Here is a 17,061-nt window from a genome sequence, read left to right as displayed (position 1 = left end):
TAAAGTGTAAGTATCTTAAGTCTCTCTAACCTTTTTTTTAAACAAGAAATGCAATAATAACAAAGAATAATAATACGTGTTTTCCCCCTATTTTCAACCTTCAGACAGCGGTGGGCATACCAGTCCTGTCCAGCCCAGCAGCAGGTTCAATAAGTAAACCTAAGTTTCACAGTAGTTATGTTGAGATCATTTTCCAGAGATCCCTTCAAGACGCTTTCATTCTCAGGTCCCAGTTGCCAGGAGTAAGAAAGAAATGTCCTCAAAATGGTGTGTTCACCTTGTTTTTTCATATCACTGTATTACATATCTGTACTCCAGTCCCCCAGTCTTCATCATTTCTTTCCAGGTAATACTTTTGTGTCAGTAGTTCCAAACATAATCTGTTTTTCAAGATTGAAGATTTAAAGATATGTACTTCACACATCTCTAGAACTGGAGCGGCCTATCAAAAAATTCCAGGAGAATATGGCTTTGTATGGCTGTCACAGCAGCAGGAACGGATCACAAACACATGAGGAAATCAAACCCGTAGGCCCTCTGCAGGATGACCACAGCTTCGTCACAGAGGAGCCACAATATCAGCAGCAGGTGCAGGAAGTAAATATTATACATTTCAAGTTTTAAGTAAAATATATTGATAAGTAGTTGATAACAATGTGCTTTCACTGCTGACTCAGCTCAGGGAGAAGCCATCGATGTACAGGACAGATGGTGTGTGCATGAATCCAGCAGTCCTGGACGAATGCAGACACCCTGAGCCTAACAGACATATGTCAAGGGCACCAGATTGTAATGCCCTACAGACAGATATGAGTCAGTTCCAGTGAGTGCTATCTCGATTCATTCACAATATTTCGCTTACTCTTCACAATTGTGGCTCATACATACAAACATTTTTTAACCATGTGATGGTAATTCATTCTGTGAGATAAACGTGTACTATGTCCCAACTGAAATGTTTCCATCACTTAGTTGCATTTGGAAAAAGGCATGTGAGCAGAGGAACGTATTTGTGAGGATGTTACCTAAAACATGATTGGTAATTAACAATTACAAATAATTCCAATCGCTACTTTGTGGTTCTCCAGGTCTGAATGGTCGACAGATAAACATCATCAGTCAAGGTACTACAGCTGGAAGAACATTGACATGATCACTGCAGAGTCAGAGGATCTGGGATCGAGCCACTCTCAGATGTCCCTCGGAGGAAGCAATGAACTCGAGAACTGCTCAAACGTGGGTTGGTTTTTCATGGACTGTGATACAGAGAACACTATCGATAACTGTGAAGCTAACCTCCAGACCATCATGGAGGAGGGTGAAGGCATCATCTCTGTGCCCAGAGAAGGACAGAGAACATATACCATAGGGATTCACTCAGGTTCAGTCACCACAGATAGAGAAACACTTTCACTGTGCAGCAACAACCTTAATACAGCTCAGTCCCTCGTGAAGACGAGCAGTGCAGAGAAGTACGCTTCCTCCACTGTTTCTACCTGTGACGTTGCCGTCAGCACAGAGCCAACTGAGTATGTATCAACTTCCACCCAAGCGAACGAACCAGCAACAGCAGACAAGCACATCAATACTGTAATTCACATGGCTGATCTGGACTCCCTCAGTCAGGTAAGGTCCAAACTAAGGCCCTTAGGTTTGTATTGTTGCTATGGCAATAACTTCCACAACTTCTGTAACCTTTCAGGAATTCATCAAACTCAAAAAAGCTAAGCAACTTAGTGACCAAAAAGAGAAAAATCATCAAAGAAGGAGGTATAGTAGGAAATCAAGACACTGTGTTTTTCTTTTATTGTAATAATTTGCTAAAAGCTATGAATGTATTTTCATTTCTCACTGCAGGTCACAGGAGCCCCTGGCCTACCTTGCGGCTGTTCTGCAAAAACTGGAATGTGACTATGAACAGATGAGGGATAAGATCCTGGAAGGTGTCCCTCTGGCACAGCTCAAACCTTTGTCTGTTCCTTCTGAGGAGATAATTACAGGAGGAAGTGACGTTGCGGTAATGACGAAATGCTGGCAGTGAACACAAATATACACGTACAACAGATGTGACAGTTGTAATCCACCAATTTTTTCCCATTTAGATCACCAGTGACACACTAGTAGATGTGCCATTGCGGTATGTTTTTACTTACCACATACACAACAGTTAAGAAACCCAGCTTTTTAACACGGTTTTGCCTGGTTTAAAGGAGCGTTCACCAGATACAGGAACATGAACCTCCAGGTGAAGGACATGGATGTCCTGATGACCAAAAGAACAAAGAATTCCATGTATGCCAACAGACAGGTGTTAAAGAAATACCATTAAACTAAACGTTTGAGCTGCTCTGCATTGCAGCTCATTAAACATGGGTCTATTTAGCACGTCTCTTGTGTTTCCCAGGACAATCAGAGAAAGAAAATCCTGACTAACAACAGCAGAACAGGCAGTGTTGTCACTCTTGTCCCGAAAGAAAAATGTGCACATATGCCAGAGGGAAAGCTGCAGAGTAAGAACTATCATACCTCCAATGTTTGAAAAAAGCCTGGCTAGATGAGTCATGCTGATTTTCGTTTGTGGGAAGCAGGTTCCTGCAAGGAGCTGAGCACAAGTGAGGCATGGTTTGATGCAAAGGAATACCTCGATACTGCTGAGACGACAACGCAGTCGAAGGGTAGGAAATATGGCCGTAGACATAATGTCAAACTGGGTGAAATCTTTACTAAGGGACATGTGGTATCCACAGAATCAGGCAAAGAGGAGACCACCTCACTGCTCTGTGTTTCCAACCTGCCCAGTAATGTAACTAAGGTGAGTAAAACCGCTTGAAATATAGTATTTCATTTCTATTTTTACTTGGTTAAAATGTAAATTCTATCCTTTATACTTCTGAATGCTCAGTTTTCCCTGCAGCCAGCAGGGGGCAGTACTGGCTGTAACTCAACTATTTTTAAAACTAGGGGGAAGTGAAGCTGTGGTTTGAGAAATACCATGCCTTAGAAGTCAGCGTCTCTACTCTGCATAACAATGTGAGGTGAGAGATCTTACAACTTCTCATGCAAGTTGTATTACAGTTAAATCACTCACATAGCCACCAACTCCAGGTTGGATGCTGTCGTTGTGAGTTATCCCTTAGGTGCTGCACATTTCACCAGGTCAGGTTGTCTTTTTGCTTTCCACTCCTCAGCTTTACTTACATAAGTCAGTTTGCTCTTGTGCGAAGTTCATTTGAATGACAGGGTATGAATGGTCTGTCTCACTGGCTGGGTTTTCTAGAGTTGCCATAGTGATGGTGAGCAGCCTCCAAGCTGCTGAAGGAGCAGCGACCAACCTGAATGGCTGTGTCGTGCGAGGCCACACTCTACGTGTGGAGCTCATCAACAGTTCTGCAGCGGGGAGCCAGAACCAAGCCTCAACCACTACACCACACACCTGCGAGACCCAATCCGGTACTGCTGATGGAGAGGTGAAGCCTCTGCTTGACCTCAGTATGAAGAACAGGAAGTCGGTCTGCCTCACTCCCACTGCAAATGGAACGTGTGTGCCCCAGCATTACGCCACAATGAATGGCTTCAACACACTGATGGCGCACATGACACAGCTCCACCCAGACGTTGGGAGGCAGCAGATTGTGGACGCTCTGATGGAGTTGAAGGACAAACACCAGGACCTCAGCAGTTTGCCTCTCAGTATTGTCAGCCAGATGACATCTGACCTACTGACCAAACGGGCAAATGTCTCACAGTGATGAGGAGAGATTATGATGATTGTGATGTGTTGGAAGGTAGAATACCACCACTTTTCTTTTTACAACCCAACAATATTCCAGAGGTTGGAAGCAGTTCAGAAAGTTTGTAACACTATGTTTGTTCTCGTATCAGGGAAGAAATGTTTTTCTTTATTATCATAAGTTGGTCTGAAAGGTGAAGGGACTTTTGTTATTAATCAGTTTAATCAGTTGTGGGGAATCTAAGGAGCAGTGCCGGAGTTTGCAGAGGCATCTTTGTTTGTTTTATGTTTTTAAATAAAAAATTATACAGTTGTGTCCCTGGACGTGGGTGTCAGTTTGGTTTGAAATGTGGTTGGTACAGAAACGCCAACATGACCATGGAACCCCCCCCCCCCCCCAAAGTGGTGGATACATGTTGCCAACCCCCCTCTGCCCCCCAAAAATTTATGCATCGCTCAATGTGAGCAAAAAAAGAAAATTACAGGATCCAGATGTAAGGGGGTCTGGAGTGATTATCCCATTCCAAAATAAAGTTTAAAAGTTAGGTTTTATAATTGAAACAGGTGTTTTGTACCTTAATTTAGCAGAACAGACTGACAGCTATCGTATGTACAGGCCTTAAGCCTGTAGCAAACAACAGGTACAGGAAACACAGGATATGTCCAAGGCTGAGGATATTACTAATATTTCTAATATAAGAAATATTTTTATTAATCTCCAAGACTAATTCACATTTCAGGCAGCACGACAACAATAAGAATGGGGACAAAGGGGGCGTGCAGGAAAGAAAAAACAACAGAATAATCAAAATATAATTAATACAGTAATTTACAATTAATGCAATTAATATTGAAATACATTAAACCAGGGATGAAACAAGTGATTAATAGACATTTATGATGAACTATGGTTGACTGGTGTGTCCTAGTTGCAGTGTTTCACAGCCACCTCTAGATGGCACCACTACCGGAAAACATGCAGCACTGTGGGTGTCACGAAGGGGTTAAAGCACTTTGGAAAGGGCGGAGACTCCAGCTGGGACAAGCCGGACGAACTGCGAGCGGCTCGGATGTGGAAAACAGCGTCTGACCCGTGTATGTTTGTAAGCTGTTCTTCCTGACACCGAGTTTCATGGCGGCTGTGAGCCAGACGGAGCGGGAGGAGACGCCCCGGAGCCGCTGTCACTGACGGACCATGTAGCCAGGACGGGGGGGTCTGCGGAGAGACTCCAGCAGCAGATCAACAGGATTCCACACAATGGAAACCTGGTGAAGCTCTGCGCTGAGATGGTGTGAACGCGCCTTGCTGGGTGGTTTGTGCCTCTGATCACATGGACTAAACCCGAGCCGGAGGTCTGATGGTGGAGTAAGAGGATCAGTGGGAGCTACGAACACAAATCTGCTATTTCACACGCCGACTGACAGCATGTGGAGCCCGGGGACGAGGACGTGGCGAGCGGCTGCGTGCTGCGTGGCGTGTTTCTGGAACTGCTAGTGCACACGACCAGAGGTAACACACACAACCAGTGTCTACTGTTTGAACAGCATCCAGGCACTGTGTTTGCAGCGCGCGCGCGCGCGCGCGCACACACACACACACACACACACACACACACACACACACACACACACACACACACACACACACACACACACACACACACACACATTCAGGTTGTGTGTAGAGCTACTGCACACTGATGCCAAAATGCACGAGCAATAGCAGATTTTCTTCATGACTTGACAGATTCCTTCACCGAAAAAGTCAAGTTATATCACTGATTTTGGCATGATGCTGTGAAGAATTGCAAGAATCCATTTGTGCCACAAAAGTTGATTGATATGTACCTTGGTGGACACCTTCTTATTTCACTGTATGTGCATATCGTATATGTTAACAATACAAGTGTTAAACTGGAAGGTGTCCTCAAGCACTTACAAAGGGCAGAAATCCCATTCAAAAGCAAAACCTCCACTGTCTGTCCAGGACATCAGCTCTTCAGGTGGGTCAGCACTCTTTGCCATGTTTAACTGATGCTGTCAAATCTGATCCAATACTGTTGACCCCTTTTTTTTTTTTTTTTCCTCAATTCAGTGTTTAGAAGCGGAAGAAGAAATCCTTTTATTGTCCTTTTATTGTATTGTCTGGTGGATAGTATACATGTAAAATTAGATAATTACGACAAAAATAGAAAATATACAGATAAATAGAATAAGTGAATAAATGCAACTTACACCAATGTGCTGGATATTATTAAAAACACAAACAACAGTATGGAGTGTAACCATGTGATGAAGACCACTCACATTAATCAGGAACAGGGTCGGGAAACCCAGCTGAATTTAGAAGTCATACTTGACCCCTCTGTGATGTTTTCCCACCCTCCTTTCAGGTCTGAATATGTGCATGAGCGGCAGCGCTACATCCTGTGAAGAATGTCTCCTGATCCACTCCAGTTGTGCCTGGTGCGCACAAGAGGTACGACCCTCTTTGTCACTTTATTATTATAATTATTATTTAGAAACGATGCACATGTGTTTCTCTGAGGTGGTTCTTAATTGTTGTTAATAATAGTTCTCCATATCTAACAGTCAGTTTTTCTGTTCAGGGACTTTGGGAGGGGACGAGCCCTGACGTCCCGCTGTGACTTCCTTCAAAACCTGCAGAGAAGAGGTTGTGATACAAGGTCCATTGAATACCCCATCAGCAGCATCTCTGTGCTCCAGAACAGACCTCTGAGCTCTAAAGGGTCCGGGTCGACCCAGTATGACGTGGTCCAGATTATGCCTCAGCAGATCTCCCTCCGCCTGCGACCTGGTACGTAACTCTTCGCGTGTTCCACCTCAGCGTACCCAACGATTGATGGGTCTTAGATGCTCTTTTCTCTGGCCACCCAGGGGGGCAGACGTGGTTTGGGCTGCAGGTACGGCAGGTGGAGGACTACCCGGTGGATCTCTACTACCTGATGGACCTCTCTCTTTCCATGAAAGACGATCTGGACACGATTCGTAATCTTGGCACAAAGCTGGCGCAGGAGATGGGCAAACTCACCAGCAACTTCAGGCTGGGCTTCGGTTCCTTCGTGGACAAGAACATGTCACCGTTCTCCTACACAGCACCCAAGTATCAGGAGAATCCCTGCAGCGGGTGCGTACTGATAGCAGGTCACAGCAAGGTGAAGATTCAGCTTCACACAGCTTAAACTCCCCTGTCCCAGTTGATAAAAGAGAACTCCTCAACCCACTCAGTCTATTTTTAGACATTTATGAATTATTCATTGTTAGTTTTCATTAAGCCAAGCGAATGTTTCAAAATGGCTCCTCTCGTCCTTCGCTCACTTACAGGGTGGTTTAATATGGAAAAATGGAAACGATCAGGATAGATAGATGTGCCACATCTTTACCACACTATGTTTGCCCCGAGGTGAGACCGCTCTGACCTGCACTCACTCGCTGCCCGCCATTGCGCATCACTTCCTTTCTAGGTTACTGCCCTGGATTGTGTGTGTACGTGTGTCAGTCACACACAGAAAAGCGAAACAAAGGCATGACGCGGAGATACATGGTAACATTTGACCTTTTGAGCAATGTGGCTAACCCCCGCTGCTCAGCACCCATCCACATTGTCAGTTGTCAGTGACCTTTATCGGCCGTGTATCACTTCATGGTTGCAGACAAAAGGCCAACGCGTTCTTAGCAGGTCTTTATTATCTGTCACAGGTACAAACTGTTCCCCAACTGTGTTCCTACGTTTGGTTTTCGCCACATCCTCTCGCTGACGGACAAAGTGGACCGTTTCAATGAGGAGGTGCAGAAGCAGATGGTGTCTCGAAACCGTGACGCGCCTGAAGGTGGATTTGATGCCATTCTGCAGGCTGCTGTTTGTAAGGTGACTGGAAATATCATTTCATATCATCTTTTCATTGAATACTTCCTGTCAAACCTGCTTGTTCAATGTAAATCCACAACTGGCAGACAATCAATGCAGAGGAATTACCAAAAAAGAAAAAAACGTTGCAAGAACATTCTTTCAAGTTCAAGTTCTTTCTATCTTTCTGTGACGGTACAGATTCAGTGCATAATGTTGATGGCAGGACCTCTAGGAATGTTTGGCTGCCGCTCCAGCAGACTCTAGAATCACCTCTTTTGGATGAACCGCTGACTGATCCCAGAGCCGGCTGCAGTTATTGACAGCACACACGGTTCAGTGGGAGGGGAACCCCGCGTCAAACCACTGGTGATGACGGTGCTGCCATGACACATGTCTGGCCTATTTGCTTGTTCATTAAAAGCACCGGGGGGGACAGACAGGAAGTGCAGCTGGCTCGTGAGGACTCAGTCGTACAGCCCCGTCATCTGTCCCTGCTTTTCTCTGCTAGTGTTATTGTTTTCTACAGGAAGAGAACAACTCCCTTCCAGTCGCTTCTGCCTTGTAATTTACCTGAGCTGGTTAGCAGGAGAGGAGGCTGTCTGAAGGCCCGCGGACACTCTGCTCATTTCACGCTGCAGAAACTGAAAAGGACTTGATACAGGAAAGTTTTATCATTAGCTGTGTTTTACAATGAAAAGTAATCAAACGGCAAGGGGATAATGAGCATTAAATTGTTACAGTTTTCAGTGAGAGCTCAATGTTTACACTGTTCTCCTCTCATAGTTCCACAGTTTCACACAGGTCACATAGTGGCCAAAGGAAGTATAAAACACTCAGCATGTTTCTATATTTTTAGCAGCACCCCTGCTTTTTATTTTCTGATCATTCTGTTGAGGTATTTGGTGATATGTTGCGTGTCCCTCTCGAGAGACGATGATAAGATGTGTCTGGATACGAAATAAATATATAAATCCACCCATCATTTTTGAATGTTGCAGGAGCTGGATTTTATCCACATTGCATCCTGTAGCTGATAACGTTAGCTTGTGGCGTATTCAAGGCCTGTTTGCTCACGAAATCTCTTTCCTGTAAGAAGAGTGGAAGGAAGGGGGGAGTCAAAAAGTGTGAATGCCAGCACTCAAGTCGTAAATACAAGGGAACACTCCTGTTACATTTAACCCTCAAATATTACTAACCCAGTTCGACCCCAGAAAATGATTTACAGAAAATTGTTGACCAAGTTTTTGTGTCTTTATTTATTTATTATTATTATTAATTATTATTATCTATTTTTATGTATTCATTTTTAATTAGAAGTGAAAAACTTTCATCCAAATATTGTTACATTAACTGACAAAATTGATGACCACATGAGTAAAACCCTGTTGGTTTTGGTGATATGACCTTTCCTGCAGCGCCACCATCAGGTCAATCGTTCAGTTTGAGTTAGTATATCTTACTCTTGCATCAAAATCATTTCTGATTTTAGGAGGTGCACATTCATGACTCTTATAGAAGCGCCAGCACCGGCTCTAATGTGCTGTTGAAGTGAGAAAAGCCCAGCTGGGCTCAGCTTCAGCATTAACCACAGTTCTTGAAGAAGATGATGATGAAGATGATGAATGAAATATTGCGATATTTAGTGTAACAGTGCACTGTTTGTGTGGGTCAGTGGTTTATGTGTATATACTTTCTTGCAAAGAGCTTCTTTCTCTGTTCTGTATAGAATAAGATCGGCTGGAGGAAGGAGGCCTACCACCTGCTGGTGTTCGCTACAGACGACGTCCCACACCTTGCTCTGGACGGCAGACTGGGCGGTCTTGTCCAGCCTAATGACGGACTTTGCCACCTAAATGAAAACAATGAGTACAGCGCTTCGACTCAGATGGTAAAGTTGCTTTATCTGTTTGTTTTTTTTTTCGGGTTTTTGTGCTTGTTGTGTGTGAGATGAGAAGACGTGTGGCATTTTTCAAATTCCTCTCATTTAAAAAAACGGGCAACTTGAGTAAGAGCATGTGCTTATTAATAGTAACAGCCTTTGCTGGTAATTGTAGAGGAGTGAACCGATACGAGTGTCCACACCTGGCGGCTGCTGTGTAAAAACCTCCAAATACAACTTCCGCAGTTCTGAAGAGAACACCGCATCTGTCCTCAAATTTACTTTGTTACTGTCCATTTGACTAATTTCAATGATACAGTTAAATTAATATCAACACAAAATTGAAGTCTTTGAAGCAATTTAATAGTAGACGTCAGAGGACTAATGAAGAACATCAGGATCATGTGGAATGATCCAGCTCATTTCCACCCAATGTTTTCGTCCTCCATGTGATCTAATCATTTTAGATCTAGATCATTTGATCTAATACTAATAGATTCATCGATCATCAAAACATGCCTTGGTCACTTAAGTGCAAAAAACAACCTCCGTCCTTGGGTGGGCGCAAACCCCCGACCTTTTGGGTTAACAGCCAGACACACTAACCACTGTTCCACAGTCCCCCTGCTGCTGTTTGTGGCGTTCTAGACACAGATGCTGAAAATGTCCCCATCTACAATGAGTAAGAATCCAGTTGGTTCCAGAACTCTTTAATCATCTGTTCCCATTATCAGTATTATTTTAATGAACATTTCAGTAAAATCTGTTCATAACTTTTGGAGTTATTTTGCTGACAGACAGACAGACAAACAAAAAACAAACAAAGAGATGAATGCCATCAAAAACATAACCTCTCTGGCGGAAGTAATTAATAATTTGCATTGGACTGAATTCTTCGTGCCCTTCATTCCTGTTCATTGATTGATTTAGTTTCCCAATGATCCGTGTCAAACTGTGCGCTCATACGTGACTGAACTGGCTCCAATCAAAATAACACCACAGTCTGGATCTATTTTTATTCAGAGATGGTAAAAGAAGCCGCGGCAGTCGTAACTGTAGGGTCAAAAGGTCGGCAGAGCAAAGTAAACACAACCCAGAAACTCCAAAGAGCGTTGAACATCCGTTGTTTTAGCCTCCTGACGGGGAAAACTGTTGACACAGTGAGTGGACACATGTTTCATCTTTCTCTTGCAGGACTATCCCTCTCTGGCGCTGCTGGGGGAGAAACTGGCAGAAAATAACATTTTCCTAATCTTCGCCGTGACAAAACGGTTGTATGTTATTTATAAGGTATTTTATTTTTGTTATGTCTTGATGATCCTGGACTTCTCAGATTCCTTTGCATCTCACACGACAAACACTGTCTTCTTTGGGAAAGAATTTTACTGCCCTCATACCTGGAACGACGGTCGAAATCCTGGACCAGGACTCAAAGAACGTCATCCAGCTGATCGTCACGGCCTACAATGTGAGTATGTGAGTGTGTGAGTGAGGCCAGGACGTTCACACGTACCAAAGCCGTCTTTTTTTCCTGTGTGTGTGTGTGTGTGTGTGTGTGTGTGTGTGTGTGTGTGTGTGTGTGTGTGTGTGTGTGTGTCAAAGATAAGAAGTGGGGGAGGAAAACGCAGGCAAATTCTTCAAAGTCTTCCTGCTACTTTGACATTTAACGAGCCTCCAGCTGACGGGCGGCTGCGAACAGGGTGGATTTCTCATCACAGCAGTGACGTTTTAACCAGCTGACTTTGTTTTCTTTCCGGTGACAGAACGCGAACTGTTTCTGGTTTTACTTCTTTGAACATATTTTAAATATTTTGTGTAGCTATCAGCAATGAAAATGACTCATTACTCTAAAGTGTTTGAAAATGAATTACAACTTACGTATTTGCAAAATGCTTACCGATGAAAAGATTTTCCAAACAGCTTAAAAGAAAAAAACAATCCATAAAACAATATATTAACGGTGAAGAAGTTACTGTTTGATGTCCTCAGCTTGCTAGCCCCATTTGTATCTGCTGTGTTTACCATTCACTCCATGAAAAGAAACAACTGGACAATCTTCATTTTTCACCTGTCGTCGTCGTTGCTGTTCTGTGTGGACATGAATTGTGACCAATGGCAGCCGAAGTCTTTTAGTTTATATTTAGTCAGCTGTAAGGCTGCTCAGCAGTCATTGATATAATTAACAGGATTATGTTAGGTTTTTCATTTTATTTGCCTTTCAACTTCAACAACTTTGCTCCTTTTTCCTCCAATTCCTCCCCTGCGTGTGCACAGATTTGCATCTTGTTTTGTCCTTTGGCAGAAACTGGAGTCAAACACACATCTGACACGCTCAGTGCGTCGGCGCAAGCCTGAATGAAAAACTTTTGACTTACTAACATTCCAACTGCCTCATTATATCCAGCACGCTGGGCTTGACTGGCTGATGGGCTTTGCCAAACAATGTGGAGTTAGTGTGAGCAGCCACCTCCTTGTCTGTCCAGGTTGCACTCAGCTGCTGCTCACTGTGACAGTGTTAAGGGTCAGCTAAGTGTGTGTCAGACAGGGTGTGAGGGCGTGTTTATCCACATGTACAACCCTGATTTGTCTTTGGCACAGTGATGTTGCGGTTCAGTCGTGCATGAATCGTTAAAGACTTCACATGTTGCACAGATGCAGCTGTTTTTTCACATTCACACTTACACAACCTGCGTTCATGCACAGCGCCTGTGGTTTTGGTAAGATGGATTGTAAAAATGCTCGGGACCAGGGCGATGCGTTCCTTGTGTTTACACTGTAACACTCCGTTACTCAATACGAGCTGCACACATAAATAGACGTTCTCCTTTGCAGTTAAGTTTCTTTGCGGCTTTCAGGGCCACTGGTGAATGTGTATGTCCAAAAATAACAGTTGTCTTTTCACAAATGTACCAACAAGCCGTGTCCCTCCACAGAACATCCGCTCTAAGGTGGAGCTGTCCGTGTGGGACCACCCAGAGGACATCAATCTGTCATTCACTGCCACCTGCCAGGACGGACAGCCGCTGCCCGGCCTCAGGAAGTGTGCTGACCTGAAAATAGGAGACACTGTGAGTTAATCGTCCACATTCACGTTATTCAAGCTTTATGCATCGTCACCTCCAGCTTGGAGTTAATTGAACTTCAACTGGGCCATGTTCAACAGATATATAGATAGATAAATTATTGATGTCTGTGAGAAATTCCCACTCACACCGTCATGTCAGTGTCAACGTCTGTCAATGTCATGTTTTCCCTTGGAACCTTGCTTGAGGAAGTATCAAAAACAGCAGCATGGAAATGCTAAAAAAAAAGACGAGTCGAGTCGTGCTGGAACCGTGAAGTAGAAAAACTGGACTAAAATGAAATGGTGCTCTGTATTTTGGTGACTGATAAATCTTCAAATTCGTCAGTGTCTCACGGAAAACTTGACCTCATAGCCAGCTGAAACATATTCTTTCTTTCTCTCACAGGGCAGGAATATGGTGCAGTGTGATTTGTTCAGACCTTCCTCAGGTGGTCGTTTCCATGTAATTTAAATAGATTTAGATCTATTGAAAATGCTAGTTGGGGTCCTGCCAGCCTACAGGGAGCTGCAGCTCTTTTACAACATGCTTCTGTCTTTTTGTTTCCTGTAAGATGGCAACTGCTGGTGGAGGACTTTGAGGGTGATTGAGGCAGAATAACACCAGTGAATGGAGGGGGGTGGGGGCTCGGGCGATGCCTCATTTCTTTTATCTCCTCCACTGAAAGGAGACGGAGGGTAGCAGCATAGTGGAGTGCCAAACTCCCCAGTCTTTACTGAGGGTATGGCCCAGTCCACGGTCTTGATGTCTGTCACTGTGGTTATGGATGCTGCATGTCAATGACCTCACACAACAGTGGGCTGGAGGAGAAATGTTGGTTGGAATGTCTGCAGTTAAGTCTTTGTTCTTTTCACTCAAAGACTCTGACGACCAACTCATGCATATGAATGAAGGCAAGACTTCTTTTCACGGGGCCATGTCCCAACAAACCGGGATCAGCATTGTCCAAAAATAAGATCTCTGACAATTTTAATATTTTATTTCTGAACTATTTCGTCATTACAAAAAAAGGGGGGACAAACAAAATGAGACAAAACAACAGAGGCACTTGACCTCCACACAAACTGCATGTGTGAGCATGAACGTTGTTTATCCAACAGTCAGTGCAGAGGACTGTTTGTGTTCCTGACGCGTTGTCGCTGTAATAGCAGGGTTTATGGCTCAAACTGTGGAGGGGAAACTCTGATGTGGGCACACGTTGAACTTCAGTCAGTAGTTGCAGGAGGTAAGCTCCGGAGCATGTGAATGAGAACAGAAGAATGTTTCATGGCGTCAACACCTTCACTGAAATATTTTTAAAGGTCCGTACTCTCAGAGTTCTTGTAAACATAGTCAGTGCTTGAGTCAGGTTTCGTAAAGTTGCTCGAGTCCATTCTGAATGTTTGCAGGCCGTCAGCTGTCACATCAACTGTGACACAGCAGTTTGATGTCATTCCTCCTTTCTCCTCGGGTTTCTCACGGAAAATCAGCTAATCCAATTTCTCAATGAATTTCAATGCATCCTCTTAAAGTCCTCTACTACTTCAACTTTCTGCCACCACCCCCCCCCCACCCCCCCCCCCCCCCACACACACACACTCACACACCCTCTCCAAATCAGTAATGACCATCATGATGTGGATGGCATCCTCGCGACTCACATTTACAGTCAATTTAATTGTGTCCCTCGTTAAGTTGTTAAGCCAGAAGCAGTGCAGGGTGGAGAAGGGGAAGGAATGTCCTCCTTCAATTGGACATGTGACGTAGGCACTTCCTGTCTGCTGGATCCACTGGGGCTGCCAGATATTCTCTGTTAAAGAGAATGTGAAACTGTGGAACTGTAACAGAAACAACAACAGGTAGATGAATAGATGACTTGATAGGTAAGAAAAGAAAACAAATACACTGATTTGCTAATTTCAGATATAATACACCAAGTTAAAAAAAATATATATATATATATATATATATTTGTCTGTATATATACTGTATATATACATGTTTAAAACTACTTTAAATGTCTGAGTGTGTTTTCACACACGTGACATGTTATTAAAACAACTTTTCTGCTGTGACACTGTGAATTTCCCAGATGTGGGACAATAATGGATTATCTTATCTTATGTTATTGTAACAACATCCCTAGTGACTGAGTTCTTCCTGTTGTGGTGTTGCTGCCAGCAGGGTGTGTCTCTAACAAATGCAAACCACTGGGTGCAACACAGGCTGTCTGTCAGTGTACGTCAAGATTTCTGTTCAGGTTCATCGGTCCAGAGCTTCTAGCCGCACAGTAGAGATGATGATGTTCGCTCAGATACACTGAGGAAGCAGCAGATGAAAGTCTGCTGTGTTTAACCACTGAAAAACAAAAGAGAGTAATTAGTCAGTAAAATAATCTGTTGATGATGCTTTAAAAAACATATTTTTTTATTTGACATAAAATCAGTTTCTCTCCTCATCAAGACTTTTTTCTTGGAGAGATGAAATGGGTGTAGGTCCTGTCTCATGTCCCATTTTCTAAGCAGCCAAAACCACAAAAGCTGCACACCTTTAGGTTATCCTGGGAGGAAATCATCCTACTGGGGTAAACATACAACACAGGGTCATGTGAGGTTTGCTCTGACAGGCAAGCTGCCAGCTGCCATGTGTCTGCCCATCGGGTGTGTTCACCTCCATGTAAATATATCAGGACTCTTAGACACATGACAGCGAGCGATGCTGTTGTTGTACGTTCCCTGTCTTTACCACTTGTCCCTTCTCCTTCTAGGTATCATTCAATGTCAGCGTGGAGGCGAGGGGCTGTCCCTCTCGTGGCGCAGACCAGAGCTTCACCATCAAGCCCGTTGGGTTCAAAGACCGTCTGGAGGTGGCCGTGGATTACCAGTGCGACTGTGGCTGCAGTCGGACGGCTCAAACTAACAGCAGCATCTGCAGCTCCATAGGTAACTTCACCAGTCTGATATCCAGTATTCACTAATTTGGGCGTAAATCGTTGATTTAATGGGAAATAAATGTGATTTAAAATATATTTGAACATATTTGAGAATCACCAGCAGGTTTCCTTTATTTTTCTCTTCAAATTGGTGTAAGCACCAATACGCTGTAAGTTGATTTAAAAAAAAAGATGGAATTGCTGCTGCATGTTAAAAGTGCGTAGGTGTTTTAAGAACTCCGTCATGTCAGACCAGATGTTTTGCCATAATTACTGAGGGAAAGGTCTAGTTTTAGTCTTTTAATTGAAAATTTGCTGCGGTTGAATGATGGGGGAACTTTGACTTGATGCTCATAAAAAGCAAAACTGTACCAGTTGATGTCTTCTTTTTAAATTAGAAATTGATGGATGTTCAGTTAGTGTGAAATGTTCATTAGAAACACGACTCTTCTTCCAGGTACTTATAACTGCGGGACCTGTCGCTGTGATCCGGGCTACCTGGGTGCCCGCTGTGAGTGCCAGGAGGGGGAGGCCAGCAGCATGTACCTGAGCGCGTGTCGGGAGGCCGAGGGCAAACAGATCTGCAGCGGGCGTGGAGAGTGCAGCTGCAACCAGTGTCTGTGCTTTGAGTCTGAGTTCGGCAAAATCTACGGCAGCTTCTGCGAGTGTGACGACTTCTCTTGTGCAAGACATAAAGGCAACCTCTGCTCAGGTAAAATAACCGTCCCCTTGGTAACTTTGGTTCTTTCTATTATTGTGTGTATCTTGCCGTGAGGTTTGAACTCCAGCTGCTGAAAGGCTGCATGTGCCCAGGCATTGAATTTAATGAGAACACAAGCTGACATCAGAACGTTCTCAGAGCTGCAGCTTGTTGTGGGCTGTAATTATAAATGATGCCCATTCAGGAGGATGACTCATGTTTCCATACCTGCTCTGGGTGTGTCACTGCGGTCTGCTGCTGAGCTCCACACCTGCAGCGCTGCTGAATTCACTCACACATCAGAGACGCAGCTGTAATTGTAGTCAGGATGTGCAGCATGTGTCCTGATGTGTCGTCCTCAGGGGGCTCGTTTTGGCATAGTAATAATAAAAATAGTAGTACATTTAATTAATTAATGTAGTGTTTTAAAATGGTGTTAAATACTTGTTTATTACCTTTAAGGTTTGCAAACTGATAACCCAACAAGACGATGGATTTGATGGACGTTTGTGAGTTAACTATCTATGAGGCAGGAGTGTGTAATATAGTAGTAATATATAATATATATAGTAGTAGGAATCATGCGTCAAACGAATGCTGAAAAAGATGCTATTGTTTTGAGAAAAAAAAGATATCAGTTTTCATATGAGCCTAAACTGTCAGATATTGATTGATTTATTGATCCATTAATTGTTGACATGCTATTATGTTTTTGGTACAACTATTATTTATTCTTACTAAAAAATGTCTTCAATTCAAGCTTCTTTATGTGTATATTATCTGGTTTCTTCGGTACTCTAATGATAACGTTTGACATGATTTGGGCTTTTCACCATTTTTTGCCATTTTATAGACCAAACAGCAACAGTAATTGAATTTAATGTCTC

At 43.5% G+C, this 17,061-nt stretch overlaps 1 protein-coding gene across 1 annotated transcript; it reads left to right on the top strand.

The window, feature by feature from the left end:
• Nucleotides 1-1,149: 1,149 nt before the first annotated feature.
• Nucleotides 1,150-16,186, top strand: LOC144738601 (integrin beta-5-like; the record flags this gene model as incomplete). Its single annotated transcript, XM_078621607.1, has 16 exons — nt 1,150-1,529; nt 1,858-1,943; nt 2,589-2,675; nt 3,241-3,690; nt 4,839-5,020; nt 5,156-5,240; nt 6,124-6,223; nt 6,340-6,548; nt 6,629-6,878; nt 7,451-7,619; nt 9,328-9,489; nt 10,675-10,770; nt 10,859-10,948; nt 12,414-12,548; nt 15,310-15,484; nt 15,932-16,186. Coding segments are annotated over exons 1-16 (2,911 nt in total), but the record flags the coding sequence as incomplete, so codon positions are not given.
• Nucleotides 16,187-17,061: the final 875 nt, after the last annotated feature.

The sequence above is a fragment of the Lampetra planeri genome, unplaced genomic scaffold (genome assembly GCF_965212315.1).
Source record: "Lampetra planeri unplaced genomic scaffold, kcLamPlan1.2.h2 scaffold_1081, whole genome shotgun sequence".
In the NCBI taxonomy this organism is placed as follows: domain Eukaryota; kingdom Metazoa; phylum Chordata; class Hyperoartia; order Petromyzontiformes; family Petromyzontidae; genus Lampetra; species Lampetra planeri.
Note: the sequence above shows the minus strand (reverse complement) of the source record. Positions and strands in the feature narration are given on the sequence as shown.